This window comes from Sceloporus undulatus, chromosome 3, assembly GCF_019175285.1.
Source record: "Sceloporus undulatus isolate JIND9_A2432 ecotype Alabama chromosome 3, SceUnd_v1.1, whole genome shotgun sequence".
Taxonomy (NCBI): domain Eukaryota; kingdom Metazoa; phylum Chordata; class Lepidosauria; order Squamata; family Phrynosomatidae; genus Sceloporus; species Sceloporus undulatus.
Window position 1 is genome coordinate 65374401 of NC_056524.1, and position 21113 is coordinate 65395513.

Below are 21113 nucleotides of genomic sequence, written 5' to 3' on the forward strand. Positions count from 1 at the left end.
GCGACCTTGGAAGGATGCAAGCCTGAGTCGAGCTTGGGCCCTTTTGCTGGTCTTGAACTAGCAACCTTCTGGTTTCGAGTGAATGGCTGCAGTACAGGCATTTAACCACTGCGCCACCAGGGCTTTAATAACTACCTGTTTTAATACCATAATAATTTAATTCCCTTTTAATGTACTTTTTAAAAAATGTTTTTAAATGTACTGTTTTTAATGCTGTGAAGCGCTCTGAGTCCCAGTCCTGGGAAAAGAGCGGGATACAAATAAATATAATAAATAAATAAATACATCTTACAACATTATATATAATACTTTTTCTCTCTAGCAAGAAATGTCTGCTGGATCCAGTTTTTTCTACAAATGAAAGTAACCTTTCAATTTGTAGAGTAGTAAGACAACATGGTGTAATGGTTTGAGTGTGGGACTACGACTCTGGAGATCAGGATTTGAATCCTGGCTCAGCCATGTCAATCCAATGAGTGACCTTGGGCACATCATACTGTCTCAGCCTCAGAGGATGGCTGGCCATGGCAGATCCCTTCTGAAAAAACGTGCTAAGAAATCCCTATAATAGGATCGCCTTAGGGTCACAGTGCCCTGTTACAGACAGGCCAAAATAAAGCTGCTTCGAGTCACTTTGGAGGTATGGTATTTCAATGATGCATAACTCCTACAAGTCCAAAAGCCACACTAAAGCTGCACTCCAGTCCTTAGGACTGGAGCATGGCTTTGGTGCGGCTTTTGGACTCTTAGAACGCATGCATCATTGAAATACCATACCTCCAAAGTGACTCGAAGCAGCTTTATTTTGGCCTGTCTGTAACAGGCCTATAAGTTGGAAATGGCTTGAAGGCACACGACACACATACACACACAAGATCCAACCCAATGTCTTTAAAAGAATACTTATACACAGACAAATATCCATTTCAGCTATGGTTATAGTTATAGTGTATAATCTGTATATCTAGCTATGGGCAGATATGGCTATTTAAAGATATGCAAACCAAAGAAATCAATACCAAGGTATCAAATTTACAAACAAATGTAAGTAACATGCAGCCTTCTGAAATGTTTTGTTTCATCTGCAGGGTATAGTGAAAACTTTTACAATCTCACTCTCCTTTTCAAAAAGTTTCTAGACTTCATGGATGAATGCCCACTGGAATGAAAACAAAAATATCTACCAAATGTTTGGCATGGATCAGGTACATTCAAATGGCAGGCAAATTAAGTCAAGCAGAAATTAAAAATACATATTGTGTGTAGCTTTCAAGTCTACATTATATTCAATAGGAATCTCAGCACTAAACAAACTACACCCAGTAAGTTTTCCAATATAAGCTTCTTTCTTTGCCTAGTCATTATTATATTTTAGAAACCTGGTTAGACATGCCTTATTTGTCTGAACTTCATATAGCTTTTTGATGCTATTTTTCTAATTATTTTTATGCTTCAGTTTGTTGGTTTATTGATGGATTCCTTTTACTATTAATGGTACAATGGGCCCACCATATTGGAGGGCAGCCATCCACAGACTCAAGCATCCACGGATCACTCCACCCCATTATTACGATGCCACCCACTAATGAGATTTGACCGTGTGCATTTTTCTAATCCCTGGAGGAGGAGGAAAGCTGAAACTGAATTCCTGTGGATGTGAAGGGCATGCTGTACTTGGAAGCTACACTGGTGACTAGAAACACAACAAAGCTTGAAACAAATACATTCATTTAACTAGCTTTGAATGTTATAAAGACCGAGGTAACTATAATTACAAGGATGCCACATGGGACACTGCTACTGAAGAAATATAGAGTGCATGCAATAATATTCATTGCAGTATCCTTCCAAAGGGGTAAAAGTATTTCATCTCCATTCTCTGTAATTCTTACAGCCATGTAACCAAGAATGACCAACATTAGTCTCATATTGTAGAAATAGGTCTCATTCCAATGAAGAACAAGTTGCCTAACATACCCAGTAAATCTATGGCTGGAAGCTTTCAGTGACTGGAATCAAAGAACTAGTAATTAGTTGTGTCTGCCCAAGAATGTTTTGGGCTAGCATTTCTCTGACAGCAGGCACCCATGCCACATGAGTGAGTACTTCTGATACAAAAAGTATCAAGAGTAGTTTGTGATACAGTATGGTGATATGTGAACATAGTAAAAACTTGAACAACTTAATGTAGCTCTTTGGATCCCAAATAGAAGAAAAAAATGGCAAAGTCTTATTTATAACCTTTGTTTTTCTCAATATGGGGCCCAAGGCAGCTCAAGTTGGTTAATAAAGGATATCTGCTGGTATGCTCAGGAAAAGCAGTCCTTGGAGAGACTATATGACTTTATATAGACTTTATCACTGTATTCTTTAACAATTTGGATAGTAAATACTTTAAAATGTATGAATATACAATGTTTGACAGGATTCAAGAATTACACTCACCAATTACATATCAGGGAAACAATTGAAATGAACCAAGAGGAAAGCAAAAGAAAGGTTAGTTAAGATGTTAGACAGTAACACAATAGTTTTGAGAAAAATTGAAATATGCAATTATTTAAATTCTCATTCAGTACACAATCTGGAAAAAGAAACTCTAATCTTAATTGCATGATTTGAGAAGACAATCCCAAATACTAACAGACAAAAAAAAGCAAAGCAAACATAGTGAGATCTGTTATTTTCCCCCTCCTATTTAATGCCCGTGCCTTATAAAGGTGCACTTTTACAAGGCCATAGGCAAAATACAGAGAAAGCCATTGCTAAGAATACTGCATCAAATGGTGAAGTCAGATGCAGCACACACATGCAACTGAAATAAAGTCAACTAATACAGACCTCTTAGCATGGCTATTCATAACTACATGGCATCACTTACTACTGCCTTGACAGCTGTGTCTGAACAGAAGAATTTCTGACATTTTGATTTAACTGAAACACAGCTTTAAAATAGTTATTGAAAAGGACTGCAAGGTCAATAGCCTTTTCCTGCAAAATATAGCAAGAAACACATTATTTTTAGTTGAGCCATTTTATATTAATTTAGGATAAACTATTCAAGTCACATAAGGCGCTGCAGGTGAAAGTGAAAGAAGTTTAAAGAGATACATATACTAATTCAGGACTACTGGATAAGGACGGAACTGCATTCATATCTCACTTGGGAAGATCGTTACCTTGATCCTAAATAACAAATCTAGTAGGGGGAAAGTCCAGCCTTTCACAAATACACTACTCAAATTTTACTTCTAAAACATTGTTTACCTTTGCTTTTCCTTCAAGGGCCCCAGTTCCAGCATAGATTTTGCTGACTGAATCCCCATTAACAGACCACATGGACCGAAATACTTCTTGGAATCGAGTAACCAACTGAGGTTTTTCAGTCAAACCTAAAACTTCCAGTTGTTTTGTTAGCATCTACAACAATATAAGACAGAAGATAAGTTAAATACATGCAAATATGAAGCCATTCTATTAAGAAAAGCTTTTTGGCAATCTTAGTTAAAAGATACTATGTGTTTTGCCCTTGTCTTGTATCTGATTAAGAGGCTATATATATACATTCAGCCTGATGGACAAGTGCTACCAGCAGATGAGATACAGGTACAGAATTCCACTCTAAGTTTAATTACTTAAAAACCTTAGTAAGAATGTTTGCTCCTTCTTCTGATCATAGTCACCTATCTCACAGAAGGCTTTCCTAGGTAGAAAATGGTCAAATGATGTGAGGATGCTAGGTAATATTTTAATGAAGCTCAGCAACACAGAGGTGATAAAAGAGCAATTGCTTGACCAGATGACTAGCTGGTTAGAAGTACAAACAAACCTTCAAGATCCTTTTCAGCAGAGGATATAAAAAGCCTGAGAAAGGACTATATGGCAGACTTTTAGACAGCAACAAAGAGATTCCTGGAGAGATGTTTGCTGTACCCAGGGGAGCTGGTCAGCTGAAACCATGTGGCCTAAGACTACAGGCCACACTCCTCAAGAACATCCAGCCCAGAATCACCATGACATTGTTAGTAGCTAGGAACTGTTTAGCCAGTTGGAGTCAGGGCTTTTATTAATTTTCCTGACTTGGCTGAAATGATTTAATCTGTCTGTAACTTCTAATCTTGTGCTTAAAGCAAAGGTGCTTCTTCATGTGAAACACTATCCTTTGCAATGGGGATTTCTTACTTAGAATAAAACTTTTTGTTTAAACGTATTCTGTCTCCCTTTCTCTTCTTTCATGTACCTTTGCTCCATCTCGTCCTTTCACCAGAGTTGTGGGAAGGGAAGGAACATTTCTGCAGGATCAGAGACAGGAAATGCCAATGGAATCCCAGCAGCATCCCATTGCAATGGTATAAAAGGGGAATTCAAATCAAAGCATGGTGACAGGTCGTTAGGATGGGTGCTCTATGGTGGTTCCATTCTGCTCAGCAGGAACAAGAAGAGCGGACCCCAGAATCATTATCATGCATTTAGATGTTTTCCGCTGGTTTAAGATTAGCAACGCTTTCAATTTTTAAGCAGAATACAAACAAAAATGGCCAAACAATACATCATAGGAAATCTGTACAAACAGCTGCTGTATCTTCATATTTGGTGGGTTAGCACTGAAAAAAAACTTTTTCAAATAAAGCAAATTATTTTATAAAAGTGTATAGTACAACTCATTCTTTGAGGATGAATGTTTCCACCTACAAGAAAATACAACGCCAGCTTTATTTGCCTCATGATAAATCAGCTTAACCACTTTTAAGATATTGTTGTATTTCACATGAATCCCATTTTGTGAGAAAGGTAATAAATATCAGTCAACATGTCTGCAACAGCAACATCCTTACATCTCTCTGCAAAAACAAGAATAGCAATATCATAAGTCACTTACCTCTAAGCCAACAAAAGCTTGCACACTGTTTGTTCTATCCAGACAGTCCAAGCAGTTTGTTCGTATAGTACCACTCTGAGTTCTATGCCAAGAACAAGACAAAGAAAAAAAAAAACCCTAAGAACCCTACACACAGTATTTTAATAAGCAATATTATCATTACCAAAAAAAAAAAAAAAAAAAAAAAAAGCATGAAGACAGAGAAAAGGATTATCTCGTCACAGATTTGATTTTCCAGCACTAAAAAAATTTGTGCCCTGTCATGCTATATTCAGGTACGTTTAAAGAGCAAGACAAATACATACAGTATCTTACAAACCTATCTTAACTGTGTTGATGACATTAAGGATATAATATTCAGATGGGAGATCTTACCCAAATTAGAAAATGATTCCATATAAATTTATTTAAAGGCAGAAAATCATATAGCATCACATACATTTTTACAGAATTACAGAAACGACAACAGCTGTGAAGGACAGGACAAGAGCAGATATTACATTTATTCTGTAGGCTGCTTAAAAGATGGTGAGTTAAAATCATTTATATTTAACAAGTGTTTAACTTATATTCTTAAATCTTGTGTAGTGTGCTGTCATTGAAAAATGCAATAGTATCATTAATATTATCATGATTCATATAAAAAATAAAAGGGGGGAAGAATCTAGAAACATCTTTAAGACTAACTGGTTTATTTTAGCACAAGCTTTTGTGGAATTCAATCCACAATTCAATCTTTTGTACTGAATGAGTTAATATAAAAGCACCAAGCATAGCAGTTATATGGTTGCCTTCATCATTCATGTCGCAACCGAGTAAAAAAATCTCAAACTGCTTTAAGGTTTAAGGATGGAAAAACAATTTATATGTCTCAGTTATATTAGCTTCCTCCCCACTATATATTCTTCAGTTATATTTTGCTTCTTGTATTAATTTCCATTGAAACTCTTTTAAAAAGTCACTAAAATCAAACTAGTTTGAAGTAGACCAACTTGGCAGAAACTAGAGTCTAGAGGCTACAGTGTTAAAACATGAGCTTTAAAAGTTATCACATATTAATTAAACTACTGCTGCCTTAGAGATAAAGAATCAGAGGAGTATTACAGTTACCTGATTCACTTGCCTTCTACCAAGCTAACTAAAATTCGCAGTCATTTATCCCTACATATAAGGAGTGTGTTATAATGTTCCTCTCAACATATCCCACTCCACCTGGGTGGTAGCTATGTTTCTGTACTCTGGAATTACTACATTGTTCTAATGAAGGGATTTCCTATTTCCTTGTCCTATTCCCCCAATCCTTATGTGAGAAGGGAGCAAGAACAGCCCATAACAGCTCTTACAATGGCACAGTGGAGAGTGGATGCAGCTCTCCCCCCCCCCCCCCAGAAAAAGCACTTAGCAAGAGAAATGCAGCAGTGCTGTCTGAATTCCCTCTAGGCAAAAAAAGGCTGTGTACATATTTCTGTCTGATGAAAGAACTGTTCCTCTCTTCATCTCTGGGGAAGGGACAGAGAAAGAAGAGAATGCCAAGTCATACCTTTGTTGTTGTTGTTAACTGCCCTTGAGTTAGTACCAACTCATGGGGACCCTATGGATGAGACATCTCCAAGACACCCTGTCCTCCACTGTTCTTAGGTCCTGGAAATCCAGGTCCATGACCTTCCTGACTGAGTCTATCCATCTGGCATGTAGTCTTCCTCTCTTTCTACTATCTTCTACTTTTCCCAGCATTATAATCTTTTCTAATGAATCATGCCTTCTCATGATCTGGTCAAAATACAACAGCCTCAGCTTCATCACTCTAGCCTCGAGGGAGATTTCAGGCTTGATCACTTCAAGGACCCATTTGGTTGTCTTTTTGGATATCCACTATTTGAAATCCTAATAAACTATGGCTCATACTGTACCAACTGTGGCTAAAGCAAACAAGTGAAAACAGGGAATCTGAACTGAGAGCTGGCATGTACAAGAGGAGCAGTATTACAATGGCAACATTTCACTCATTTTGCTCTTGCATCACTATTCAACCTTTAAATAACATTTTGTTTGTCTTAACATTCTACTTTTTCAGGTGAAAGAAGGTAATTATCCAAACCTCTGAACTTCCTTTCCATCAAAGAAAAAAAACCCACAATCTAAGAATTTCTGGATCTGTGGTTTAAGAACCGTGTGTAGCTTTTCTGCCTTTCCACCTTTGACCATTTGATGATAGTCAAAGTTCACCATTTTGATGTCATCAGCATGTTCAGATGCTTTCAAATGGCTCTGATAAGAATGGTGGGAAAAATGAAAAAATAACATTAGCAAGAAGCAGACACCAGTGTAATATAGAATATGGCTTTGGTAGTAACAAACATGTGAACACCAGGAGCCCTGGTGGCACAGTGGTTAAATGCCTGTTCTGCAGCCACTCACTCAAATCCATAAGGTTGCGAGTTTAATACCAACAAAAGGACTCAAGCTTGACTCAGGCTTGCATCCTTCCAAGATTGCTAAAATGAGTACCCAGACTGTTGGGGGCAATTAGCTTACAGCCGTAAACTGCTTAGACACTGTTAGTTCGGTATGAAGCAGTATATAAACAAAGCTGTTTGGGTTTTATTTTGTTTTGTAATACTACCAATATATTTTAATTAAATCAAGAATTCTTTGCTGTTACTTCAATTTTTCCAAATGATAATTTTAAATTTCACCACACTGATTTCTAGAAAAGAGTGAGAATAGTATGCCTTTCTAGATATTGTTGAACTCTTACTATTCTTCACCATTGCTTATGTTGCCTAGGGTTGCTGGAAGCTGCAATTCAACAACATCTGGAAAACTGCATATTCCCAAATCTGTTCAAGATCAAAAGTCATGACTAAATATATTCCTTACAACATGCAGTCCCTCATGAATTTTTGAGCCAGAAAACCTCAAATGTTAGCTCTGTTTTTTTAATTAAAATTTTGGTAAGGGATCTTGTCAAATACGTTTGGAAGCATACTTTTGGAAGTAAAACTAGGATAAGAGCAAATGCTGTTATGCACTACGATTTATAATATTCTCACCTGAAAGGCTTTGCTAAGCATATGCTCGCCTTCTTTTGATCCAAGGAGATTCACAATTATTTGTTTTCCATACATATTTTTAAGAGTACGAAAATGTCTGCAAAATGAAAAATGATCTATTACTAGTTTATCTATAAACTTCTGAATGGAATATTATCATGATTTTCAATTACTTATATTGATAAAGCATAATATTAGCTAAATGAATAGATGAGGTTACAAATCACCCAGGTGAGAAAACATGATACCTGTACAAAGGAATTGTGACATTAAGCTAAAATAAATTTTGCTAGCCAATAACAAGAAAACCAAGATAAAACTACTGTTTTTAACCTCTTAAGAATAGGATATTAAACCATGTCAAATGTTTATGTCAATTCAGCAACACACATGCTAACATTTAGATTCTTGTAATAGATCTTTGGGCTCCCACTGACTTATGTATTTACCATACTCTAAATGATTAGCTACAAGAAAAGATTTTTACCTGTCAAAAGCTGGAGCATTTGCTTCAAATCCTCTTGACATTCTAACACGGTGAGATCCAACCTGAGATAGAAAAATTAGGTATTTTTTCCATATATATGGGCTTTACAAAACACTTTACATTTTACACTTTACATTTCTGTCCAGCATTCAGCTGCACGCATTATCACATCCGCCCACCGCTGTGACCATATCTCTCCTGTGTTGGCATCCCTTCACTGGCTCCCCCTCCCTTTCCGTATTCAGTACAAGCTCCTGCTGTCGACATTTAAAGCCCTCCATGGACTAGCCCCTCCTTACTTATCAGACCTTATTTTTCCTCACCTTCCCACTAGGGCCCTCCGTTCTGGTAGTCAAGGTCTGCTGTCCCAGCCCAGGATTTCCTCTGCCCCATCTCGGATTCGCCCCTTTTCACTTGCTGCCCCTCACTCCTGGAACCTTCTTCCCCCGCAAACAAGAGCCATCACTTCTTTAACCAGCTTCAAAACGGAGTTGAAGACCATCCTGTTCAGGGCAGCGTTCCCAGGCATTGCATAATTGTCACTTGCTATTTGATGTTCTTTTGTTGCCTGTTTTATTGAATCATTTCCTATATTGCTATGTATTTTATATGTATTATCCTACTAGAGAGGCCCCTTCCCCACCACCACTCCCTTTGTGTCGTGTCTTTTTAGATTGTAAGCCTGAGGGCAGGGAACTGTCCAATTAAAAAGATTGTATGTACAGCGCTGTGTAAATTTACAGCGCTTTATAAATAAAGGTTAATAATAATAATAATAATAATACCATATGTTATTTATAAAGCCCTAGAATTACTAAAATTACGTTTTCCAGGAATTTTTTAAAAATATCATTTTTGCCTTCAGGATCACAACTTAAAATTGACTAGGAAGAACACTGAAAGAGAAGAGAAGGAAGAAACAAAAAGAAAAAAATGAGATATTTTTGCTTTTAAACTTTAATAAAGTTTCCTTTTGAAGTATATATTGCAGCTAAAAGGCACTATTTTTGGTGTAACAAAACCATGTTCTCTGTGACTTTTAAAAAAAATTCTTCAGTTCTGTTTAAGAATTGCATTTCCCCATATTATAATACTTAATTATGGCTCCAACCAAAGTAACAAATGCTAAACACTGAATAATCTAAGAGCTCTAACACAGAGTTTAAGATTTCTGACATAAAAAATGGATATGAAACAACAGTCAGCCAACTGACGCAATACTTTCAGCTTAAGCAAGAATGTTTTCTACAACGGTTCAATGTGGCTCTGCATTTTCATATCCTTTTATATGCTGCCTTGAAATCACTAGAATGCCATTTGTGAATAAAGAGAGTTCAACTAATGTTAGAAAATGCAAAGGATATAGCTCTCATACTTGTAAACCAGGTTGCTCCCAAAATAATGGAATAGATCCACGAATTTGTATAAAAGATGAAATACACTCATCTAGGAATATCACCTGTTAAAGAAATAATACATATTTCAGTAGTTATCTTTGATAAAGTTATCTTTATAGCATATATACTATACATACACACACACACACATACACACACACACACACACACACTTAACAAAGTAGCAGAGACATTTTATCAACTTTTCCATCCCATGGACTAACTCCAACATGATGCTGGAGCACCATCATGAAAGGCTGTCCTTCCCTACACCCCTCAATAGATTTTTAGGATACATCCGGTGCAGGTTTTTAGGGTGCACAGGAGCTACAATGAGAAGGGGAGTTTGCCCATTCATTGAATTCATTTCCATTGAATTATCTTGGCTTTTTTATCCAGCACTGGATCCTACGTCCATGTTCTTGCATATTTCAAATTTACTATGGAGTGTGTTTATCATACCTGCTCAGTTTCAACAAAATTGGCCACATGACCATCATCATTTGTTCCTCGAACATTAAATCTTGTCCCAGCACGTTCACAGCTTAGTCGTGAAATAATACAAGCCTTTGCTTGTTTATGAGCTGCATAAATTGTCCTAATCTCTACTCCTCCACACATGAGACGTAACAACCAGTCATCACAGTTCACTCCATAGTGTTTAAGATGTAAGTGCAGCGATTGGTTCCTATAAAAAAAAAATCCCATTTACCATCAGCTGAAGGAATGTAAAAAAAATTACTATAAAACACAAGGTCTGAAAGCCTGAACAGCAGAAAAATGGAAAATATACGTAATGGAAGGGTACATAAGGTTAACTGATACTGGACACAGAATACTGAGAATTTTTACAACTATGCGAGCTTCTTATTTAGCATAATTTATTTTTTCTGTAACTAGTAAAAACAGAAGTACTGAACTTTCTATCTTCAACCATCAGAAATTTAGGTCTGAAAATGGGAGTGGGGGCTTTCACTACAGAATGAGGACTAGAAACGGCTTTCTAAAAGTATCAGATTCCTTTGCCCTGAATGTAGTGCACAGTACCAAATTCCAGTGTTCCACTAAACATGCACAGAATTGCTGCACACGCTGCACCTAGCATATTATAAAAAAGCATTAATTTTTTTATATAACAAGGTACAAATCAATTCTATAAAAATGAGAAACATACTCTCAGGGAAGGAAAGTAAACAAGAGAGTGTTCTCCTGACTTAACCCTTTGTCACCCCCACGCTGTGGTGATTTCACTTCTCCTTTCAACACAAGCAAATTAATGCAACAGCATTTCTGAGAATAGCTAAATGTGATTTTGAAAAAAGGTTCCTTCTTTTTTATCTTCTAGATGAAGCTATTCCCTTATCATTGGAGAAAAGAAAATGCAATCTTAGTTTTTTAAATTAGCATACACCCATGATGGCGAACCTATGCCACACGTGCCAGAAGTAGCACTCCGGGCCATTTTGCCAGGCACAGGGACCGGGGGAAGGAGAAACAGGCACGCGCGTGCCCGTTCCTCCTTCTCCCCACCATTTTTGGACCTCCCGCTGTCTCTCAGAGATAGCGGGAAGGCAGAAAATGGCGCTGGAGAGAAGGAGCCAGAGGCGCACGTGTCTGGCTCCTTTTCCCAGCCTTTTCCCGGCCTTCAGTTGCCTATTGGAGACAATTGGAGGCTGGGAAAGGTTCGGGGAGAGGCGGAGCGACCGGCGCATGCCAGTTGCTCCTCCCCAGAGACCTTTCCCAGCCTTCAACTGTCTCCAGAAAGACACTGGGGGCAGGGAAAGGCCCCTGAGGAGGAGCAATGGCGGCATGCCATGTCCTGGCTCTGTTGGGGCCCTTCTTCCCCCAGACATCACTTCGAAGAGAGAGATCTGAGGCTGGAAGGGCCGTGAAAGAGCCAAGGACGGTGGCGTGCCACATCTTTGGCTCGGTCGCGGCCCTTCCAGCCCCAGACCTCCCTCCAGAGAGAGAGATTTGGGTCTGGAAGGGTGGTGAAAGAGCCCTGGACGGCAGCGTGCCAGGCCCTGCGTTCTGTTGCGGTCCTTCCAGCCCCAGACCTCCCTCTGGAGAAGATGATCTGTAGCTGGAAGGGCCGCGGAGAAGCCCAGGATGGCAGCGTGCTGGGTCCTGGACTCCGTCGCAGCCCTTCCAGCCCCAGACCTCCCTCCGGAGAGAGAGAACTGGGGCTGGAAGGGCTGTGGGGGGGCCCAGGACGGCAGTGTGCCCGAGCTCCTTCCTTCGGCCTCCCTTCCCTTCGGCCGAACGGGCCCCTTGAAACTTGTTTGGCCGAAGGAAGGGGCCGAAGGGAAGGGCCTGGGATGGGTGCCCAAGCCCCTTCCTTCGGCCTCCCTTCCCTTTGGCTGAACGGACCCCTTGGAGCCCGTTTGGCCGAAGGAAGGGGCCGAAGGGAAGGACCTGGGATGCATGCCCAAGCCCTTTCCTTCGGTCTCCCTTTCCTCGGAGTGAAAGGGTGCCTTGGAGCTCGTTCGGGCCGAGGAAAGGGCCAAGGAGGAGAGGGTGGGCGGATGCCTCTTCCTCCTCCCCTCAGGGCTTCGCAAGACCTGATGTGTCCTTCGGAGGACACCTCAGGTCTGGCGAAGCCTTGAGGAAAGGAGCAAGGACCGCGGGCCTCCTCCTCCCCACAGGGCTTCGCCAGACCTTCAGTGACCTTCGGAGGACAACTCAGGTTTGACGAAGCCCCTCACAAAGGAGCAGGGGCCACGGGCCTCCTCCTCCCCCCCCCCCCACGGCCCTTCTTGGTCCCCAGCTGTCTCTGAGAGACAGCTGGAGGCCAAGGGAAGCGTAGGAGGGGCAGGCGCACGCCTGTCACCCTCCCCCAATTCCCCCCGACTTCTAGCTGTCTCTCAAAGACAGCTGGAGGCCAGGAAAGGGCGTGGGGGAAAGCCCTGCCCCAGAGTCCCCACCCCCAGAAGGTGGAAGCCCCGCCTATGGCACACAGCCCCACCCCCAGAGGGTGGAAACTCCACCCCCAGCACGGTGAACCAAAAAGGTTCGCCATCACTGGCATACACACTCGAGTATAAGTTGACCTCATTTATCAGAGGCAGTACAGAGCGCCAGGAAGAGGCGGCCGGGAGCCACCTCTCTTTGCTGCGTAGCCATGCTGCAGCAACCAAATTGTGCAGTGCAGCTACGCAAAAAAAGAGGCTCCTTTTTTGCGCTGCCGCAAACAGCTGGCGGCGGTGCAAGCACATCACTGCTGTGTGGCTCCATCTGGAGGCTGCACAGCAGTGATATCATCGCTAGATGCGCTATTCAGCCCCACGCAGTGAGGACGCCCTCTTCCCGTGCAAGGGACGAGGGGAATGTGGGCAGGGCGCCCTTCCCATGTGACGAGGGCGTCCTTCGGGGTCTGTCTATACCGGGCCTCAGTTGAAGTCAGGTTTTGGGGCTAAAATTATGGAATTTGACATGACCCATGGATAATTCAAGGATAAAACTTAGGAAGATAGCCAGGTTGCAGAAGAGACTTAAGGGGAGAGTGCCTGCCCTTCCCCTCGCCTCCTTAGCCCAGCTGTCTCCATGGAGACAGCCGGGTTGGAGAAGAGGCTTGAGGGCAAACGCCCTCCCTCCCCCCCAGCCTGGCTGTCCCAAATTTGACCTGTGTATAAGTCAACTCATGTTTCTGAGGTCAATTTTTGGTCACAGATTTCTTAACGTACAGTCAAGTATATATGGTAAATACATTTAATACAATCTTCCAGTTCTGAGGAAAAGTGAATGAAACAGCTTTCTTTTACCATATAAAGCCACAAGTTAAGGAATACAGTGGGTCCTTGGTATCCACTTGGGTTTGGTTCCAAGACCCGCTGTGGATACCAAAATCCATGGATACTCAACTCCCATTAAATACAGTGGCACAGTCAACTGATGTCCCTTATATAAAATGGCAAAATCAAGGTTTGCTTATTAGAATTTATATTTTTTTGGAATATTTTCCAGTTGTAGATGTTTGAATCGATGGATAAAAAATCAGTAGATAAAAAATCCGTGGATATGGAGGGCCAACTGTAGAATGTTTAGACTACAATATAGGGCTACAAGGCAGAAGCCCTCAAGTTACTGTCTTTTCATTAATGAAATTTTCTCCCATATTATTACCTTGCCATTTTATATGAACAATGAAGTTTTACAAAAGTGAAGCTGTAAGAAGTGCGTAAATACATACAACAATGAAAGATTTCAGAATTCAATATATAGATGTATGCATAAAGTTTCAAATGTCCTAAAATGTCTGAACTCACCAGAAGAATCTGTTATCAGTGCTTTGCTCCTCCATGCTACGATGGGCATTCAGACTAAGATCTAAACTGACCCCAGTAGAAGACCATGCAAAATAAAAGTTTCCTGAATTCAAAACTTTGCGCACTTCAGAGATGCGTTCCTCATCGGAGGGATCAATTCGCAATGATATTAAATCAGTGCTAGTAACACGAAAAACTTCAGATTCTTGAATCTTTCCCACAGACATACATCCTGTGACAAGTACTAAATAATGCAGCAATGTGTCTCCTGTAAAGAATTAAGATAGCTGAAAAATTACTGTAATTCAAAAAGTTTACTTCAGTGTATAATACTTTTCAGCAACTGGTTTTTATGGGAGCTTTCAAAAAAGAACTGGGATGGCCCCATGCCTAAGTTTATGACAACCATATTTATATATTTTTCTGTTTTGCAGTTACTGGTACTGTATACATAAATAAAAGGTTACTGTGAAGCTAATAAAAAGAATCTATCTGAAGTAAAAACATCAATAGCGTTTTATAAAGACCATCTCAAGAAACACAGCACTGTGTTTAGTGTGACTGAAGACAATCCTAGTTGTCTCTCCACTATGCCATATCTAACTCTGAGACATTAAGTTTCATATGTGGTTTAAAATGTGGTACACAGAGTAAGAAGGCAGCTACTCAGAAAATCCCAACAAGCAACATAAAAAAACAAAACCATAACATTCTGCTGTGCAAACAAAATTAGTCATTAATTTTCTGACCCATACTATGGTAATTACATTAGTTATAGCATCAAGAGAAAAATTGACATGGACAATTTTAAAAAATTGAAAATTGATATAGTATGAACATTTAAAAAATATATGGCTGTTATTATTTTCAAATGGAGGAACAAGAGCCACTACCTAGATAGGGGAGATCATTTACTCACCAAGATTTAATCTTAATACACCTAGAAGTCCATATGCATCCATTACCTTGGAGTACATGTTCTTGATTGCCTCTTTCTCTGCAGATGCTGTTTAAATAAATATTAAGAATTCTGTCAAAAGAACTGTGTTTGTGAATAATTTCTAAAATTGATCCATGTTTGGTTCTGAACATTTGAACAGCAGATAAGTAAGCTAATTTGCATAACCATCTATAAATGGTTTTAAAGCATAACCACTAAGTGTTTGCTACAAAATAAATACAATTCTTGTTTGCAATTATATTATATGCAACTTTTAATAACAAACAGCAGATATCAAGATAACAAGACAAAAAGCAAATCTGCTTGGGCATGTCCTATGACATCTGAGCAACAAGTTCATATCCCATCTCAACCAGATTTTGAAAAATTTCCTTCCTTTCAAAAGGTGTCACTATTGCTCCAACCATTTGCCCAAATCACCTTTTAATGCACAGTAAAGAACAGTGACATTAAAAATTCTTATGTTTTACACATTTCTGTGTAAATTCCACACAATATGTGGAATAATTACATGAGAGGTTTTATCAGAAATTGCAATACATATCATGGACACTCCCAACAGATTTTAAGAAACAGAAGAACGGATACTAAAATAATTCTGTAGTGACTAAAATCTGCACGTTTTGAGTAACTGCTTGAAAAGTACTTAGAATAGACGATCCCAACCCTAGATAATCATTTTAATGTTGCCTAGGACCACTATATTTATTTATGTAATTAAGTTATACCCTGTCTTTTCTCAGCATGGGACCCAAAGAAGCTTACAATCATTTAACACAAAGTTCAGCTAAAATCTTATTCTACAAAAGTTTAAAAAAATTAAGCCACCATTTCTATCAAAAAACACATTTTAAAATATTTTAAAACATAAATTAAAAGAAAAAAGTACATCACATCAAAAATGCCCTTTTGCCACATAATTTAAAAACGAAAGGTCTACCTGATTAAAAATGACATTGCCTCCAGTAGAAAGAAAACAAAGAGGGGCCACCCAAATCTCACTCATGTTCAACAAATAAGCAAAACATAAAATTATATATACATACATATATATATATTGTAAACAAAAGCCAACAACTAAAGATTCAGCAATTGTATTTTTTCAACAGCAAGTTTACTGAAACTTGGTAACAGTTCAAACAGGCCCAACAAATGCAGTTGTAAACTTGTACCTTTAACTTCTGTGTGGACAGATTATATGTAAAGTAAATGTTTCATGAATATTTATTCATGTAATTATGTATACACTTTGGGTGTATATTTGGAAAATCACATTATGTTTGCCAGAAGGCATTGGGAATGATGGCTTGTTTTGGACATCCTACTAAACTGTAGTTTAGCAGTATGTACATGAGCCTTGATTTCATATGGGCACCCATTCCTCTCCTCCTCCAGCTCAGCTGCAAGGAATTCAGAGGCTTTTGATTCCATTTTCAAATAACCAAAGTTTAGTATTGCACTGAAATTTGAGCTATGGCTAATCTAGTTTATTTTAGCAAGCCATGGCTAAAACTCATCACAATTTGTCTTGTTGAACTATAAAATTAAATTGCACTTGGTTAAAAACTGAAGGAAAAATCTAATTTCCTTACAAATGTACCAAAGGAAGAAAGGTGGAGAACTTGAAGTTTGTTAATGTATTGCTCAGCTGTATGTTTATTACTAGGCCAATTTGCCAACCAACCAGATTATATCAGTGGAGTTTTAGGGAAAGTTTTAAGTAATACCAAAATGTGTTATCTTTTTTTAAAAATGCAGTAAGAGAACATCTTTAAGCAAAATAGACTAGAAAATACTCAAAGGATAATTAATGAGCTAGCAGAACAGATAGAGTGACTCAACAATTCTTCATCTGTTTCAGTATTTCACTGTTAATGAATTTATCAAGCTAGCCATCTGCTTATATTTGCAGAGTTCCTCTACTTACAGAGAACAGCTACAGCTCCAGACTCAAACATGAGACATTCCTCCTTGTTTCTGGCTTCTACTATCACACTGAATGGTGGTGGGTCCAGTTTATGATAGATTCGGTAACCTTTACTGAATGCCATTTTTCCTTTGTTAAGAGGCAGAACTGTGGGGAAAAAACAAGTTTTAAAAAGATTAATAAAGGTTTTCCAAACTTCTAAGAAATCTCATATAAGACACTTGAACATACATCCAGCTAACATAACTGCAAAATTCTGTTTTTATATCTACTTATGGAAACTTAAGATGCTTGCCAACCTGCAGGTTCCTTAAGAATACAAGAAACGGCACCATTATTAGTTGATAGAACAAAAACAGTTAAATGTTACAGATAAAATGTGATAATGTCTGAAAATAAGTATCAAATTATTTAGCAAATATGGCCTCAAATATTGTTATTCTAATTACTTTCTGGTCAGATTACTGTTACATGCTTCATGTCAGCCACCTTCTTAATACATTTCAAGAAACTGAGTTGGTCTAGAAAATACCTGATTCAAGTGGGCTGATTGGCACATCTAATTCACATCCAATATTATTTGCATTGGTTACCAGCTGTTTCAATTAAAATGGCTAATTCTGATGTTTGAAACCCTAAACATCCTTCCACCAAAATATCTGAAGCATCTCCTACATCCACCATATGGATCTGCTCAATCCTTGAGCAAGTCTGTTGCAATAACGCTCTTGTTTGTTTCTGGAAAATGATGGGTGGGCAGAAAAAGAATGGCTTTTTCTACCTTGCTGTCAAGACAACAGAACCACTTACTCAAGAAAGTCTATTTGCTTTCATCACTATAAACCTTTTAAAACATACTTTTCAATTAGCTCTTTCAGGGTTGCCTTCTCACACACAAAAAAACGGATAGCTTTTATATTGAGCTGTTTTTACTGTTTTAGTCCAATGGCATATTCTTATACTCCAGTTTTAGTTTTTATAACATTTCCTGTCTTTAATGTTTTTCTGTTAAGAAGCAGCTGTTGAAAACTATTTATCCAATTACTGCTTCAGGAGACCTGACTTCATGATACATGAGAACATCTGTATATGCTTCAATTGTTTCAGCAGAGCTGAATCTGATGTTCTGTCAGAAGAGTGATGTTCTGGAGAACAGCACTCTGAAGAAGAGGTGCTAACTTCTGTGTAACATTATAGTGTCTGACCAGACATGGATATACATTAACTGGGTCAAGCTTTGCTGAATGTTTACTCATGAGGAAACCCACTAAAGGTATATATTCCAACTTGTCATTATCATTTCTCTTCTCATGCAGATCAACTAACAAGAGCTACAGGCCTTCACTGTTGTCAGCAAGCAGGTAGGCTTAACACTAAGGATATCTGCTCTGGAGGGAAGCACTTCCAACTACCTGTTGACAAGTTAGTACATCTATGACTGTTATTCTTCTTCACTCACATGGACTGCAAATGCACAGTGAGAAGTTCCCAAAAGAGCTTCCTTTAATATTAAATACAAGCAGATATAAAAGCAAACAGACATTTTTTTAAAAAACTAGAGTGTGGCCTAATAACCACAAATTATAAGGCTCATGTTTCTCATGGGATACGGAATAAGAAGATTCAAGTCCGGTTTGCTGATTTTTGTTTTGAAGTGCAATGGATTTTGGCCCCACACAGTTTTATATTACTAACAAGCCTTCTACAAATATAGCCATGCAGCTCAAACAGAGTTTAGCATGAGCCAAAGATCATCAGGGCTCAGCTCTAGAATGTGAACATGTATTTGCTTCACCATCTTCTGATAAAGGAAGACAGTTATCCAACTGCTAGTAGCAAATTTTTCCAGAAACTCCTACAAGTAATCTATGCTAGAAATCAGACTAAATCTATCTAGTCTGAATCTGCATCACTTGGGAGATCAAGCAATGTAATTCAGCACTGTATAAAAGCCCCAGTTTCAGATACCAAACTAGAAGCAGCAGCTGACCCGGCCCAAGATATTTTGCTGCTTCAGGCTAAGGATTAAATGGTGCTCCTGCATCCCCTCAGAAGAACCAACTGGATTAACAGGCAAATTAAACCTCAGTGCTGGTGAGGGGAACAGGAACAGCACCATTTTCACAATCAAACTGTCAAGTCATGAAAACAGTGCCTTGGGAGCCCTACATGAGGACACAAAACTGCCTAGAAGATACAAAATTTGCAAGCATAGGAGTTAAAACGTAAGACAATGTAGAGATAGAAAATCCTTATAAGCAATGTAAATGGATTTTGCTGCAAAAGAAAATGTAAATAATGAATTAAAAATATATTTTAAAAAAGAGGATCCAGGAATGCCATAAGCCAGTGTGGCCTCGTGGCTTCAGTGTTGGGACTCTGGAGACCAGGGTTCGGATCCTGACTCGGCCATGGAAACCCACCCGTGAATGACCTTGGTCAAGCCACACTCTCTCAGCCACCTCCTCCTCAGGGGAAGGCAATGGCAAACCTCCTCTGAATGAATCTTGCCAAGGAAATCCTGTGATAGGGTCACCATAAGTCAAGAATGACTTGAAGGCACACAACAACAACACATAAATGTTCCCTGAACTGACAGGTCTCTCTCTCTCTCTCTCTCTCTCTGCCTTCCCCACCCATCCTTTCCTTGTATAACAACAGACCCTCCCGTTTCCCTCAGGCCTTTCTCTTGTGGAGGAAGGAGGACCCGTTTCCCGGACAGAAGGGGGCCCCTGAAAGCAGTGCTTCTCAACCTGTGGTCCTCTATATTTTTGAGACTTCAACTCCCAGAAGTCCCAGTCAGTTTGCTCACTGTTCAGGAAGCCTGGCAGCTGAAGTCTCAGAAATATAGAGGACCAAAGGTTGAGAAGCAGTGCTTTCAGGGGGCCCCTTCTGTAGGAAAAATGGGTCCTTCTTTCTCCGTAAGAGAAAGGCCTGAGGGAAACGGGAGGGTTGGGCTCTGTTTTGTTTTTCACAAGGGAGAGGATGGGTGGGGAGCGTGCAGAGAGAGAGGGAGAGGGAGACCTGTCAGTTCTGGGAACATTTAGTTGTTGTTGTTGTTGTGTGCCTTCAAGTGGCTTCTGACTTAGGGCAAGCCTATCCCGGGGTCCGGGGGGAGGGCTGGCCACTGCCTTCCCTGAGGAGGCTGAGAGAGCCACCGGGACACACGAGAACCAACCACAGGACTTGCCCACAGGGAAACCCAGGGCAGGGGGATGCTTGTCCATAGAGAATCACTGGGCAAGGGATCCCCAAGGACTCTCTCTGGGCAAGTATTCCCTGTCTTCCTCTATGGGCGAGGGCTGCCACTTGTCTTAGTGCGTCCCTCACCCACCATTGGGCTTCCATGGCCCGGAGGAGGAGGAGGAGGCGGCCCAAAGGCTGAGAAGCACTCACTGCCTTGAAGGGTATGTTCCCCCGTTCCTCGGGGAAGAAGGCAAAGAGCCGCTGCCGCCCGGCTGGCTTCCCTCCCTCGGAGGGCAGGCAGTGGACGGGAGCCAGCCTGGCTAAGGCTAAGGCTAAGCCGGCCCGAATCCCCTCCCCTCCCCTCCCGAGGGCTGCGCGGGTCCCTCACGACGACGCCTCCATTTTGAGGAGCCGCTCCGCTTCTCCCCGGAGGGGGCGGAGGGGGGCACCGGGAGGGAGGGAGAAGGGCGGCGCTTCTGAGGGGAGCCAGGGCACCCAGCGACCCCCTCCTCCTCCGCTCGGTTTCCCTTACCAGCTCCTCCTCCTCCTCTGCCAGCTCCAGGGGAGCTTCTTCGTGCCGCTGTCCGAAGCGGTAACGTCACTTCCGCCCCGGCAGGGCCGCCGCTTCCGCATTGCCCCGCCCCCGCACCGGAAGTAGTGGGAGGAGGGTGCGCGAGGCGGCGGTTGCCTGCCTGCTTCCCTCACAGAAGTTGACAGAAGGCGAGGGGAGGGGAGGGGAGGGGCACGCAGCCTCTGGGGAACGGAAGGAGGGCCCGATAAAAGCTCAAACGAAGCCCTAGACAGGAGGGAAATGTAAACCCGTGTTTCTTAGTCAAGCTCAAAATGGAGGAGGATGTGAACAAATAAAAAGATAAATGCATGTTTCTTGGTCAACCTCAAAATGGAGGACCGAATAAAAGCCCAAAAACACACACAGCAATGTAAATGCATGCTTCTT

At 40.5% G+C, this 21113-nt stretch overlaps 1 protein-coding gene across 1 annotated transcript in view; it reads right to left on the reverse strand.

Moving 5' to 3' along the window:
- The window catches only part of SYNJ1 (synaptojanin 1), a 60998-nt gene extending 40182 nt beyond the window's left edge, over positions 1–20816 (reverse strand). Inside the window, 11 exon segments of the mRNA XM_042456364.1 lie at positions 3268–3420; positions 4880–4961; positions 6978–7147; positions 7933–8029; positions 8420–8481; positions 9795–9878; positions 10279–10504; positions 14082–14349; positions 15001–15087; positions 16970–17116; positions 20688–20816. Coding sequence (XP_042312298.1) covers positions 3268–3420; positions 4880–4961; positions 6978–7147; positions 7933–8029; positions 8420–8481; positions 9795–9878; positions 10279–10504; positions 14082–14349; positions 15001–15087; positions 16970–17093 — 1353 coding nt within the window. The 5' untranslated portion in view covers positions 17094–17116; positions 20688–20816.
- Positions 20817–21113: the final 297 nt, after the last annotated feature.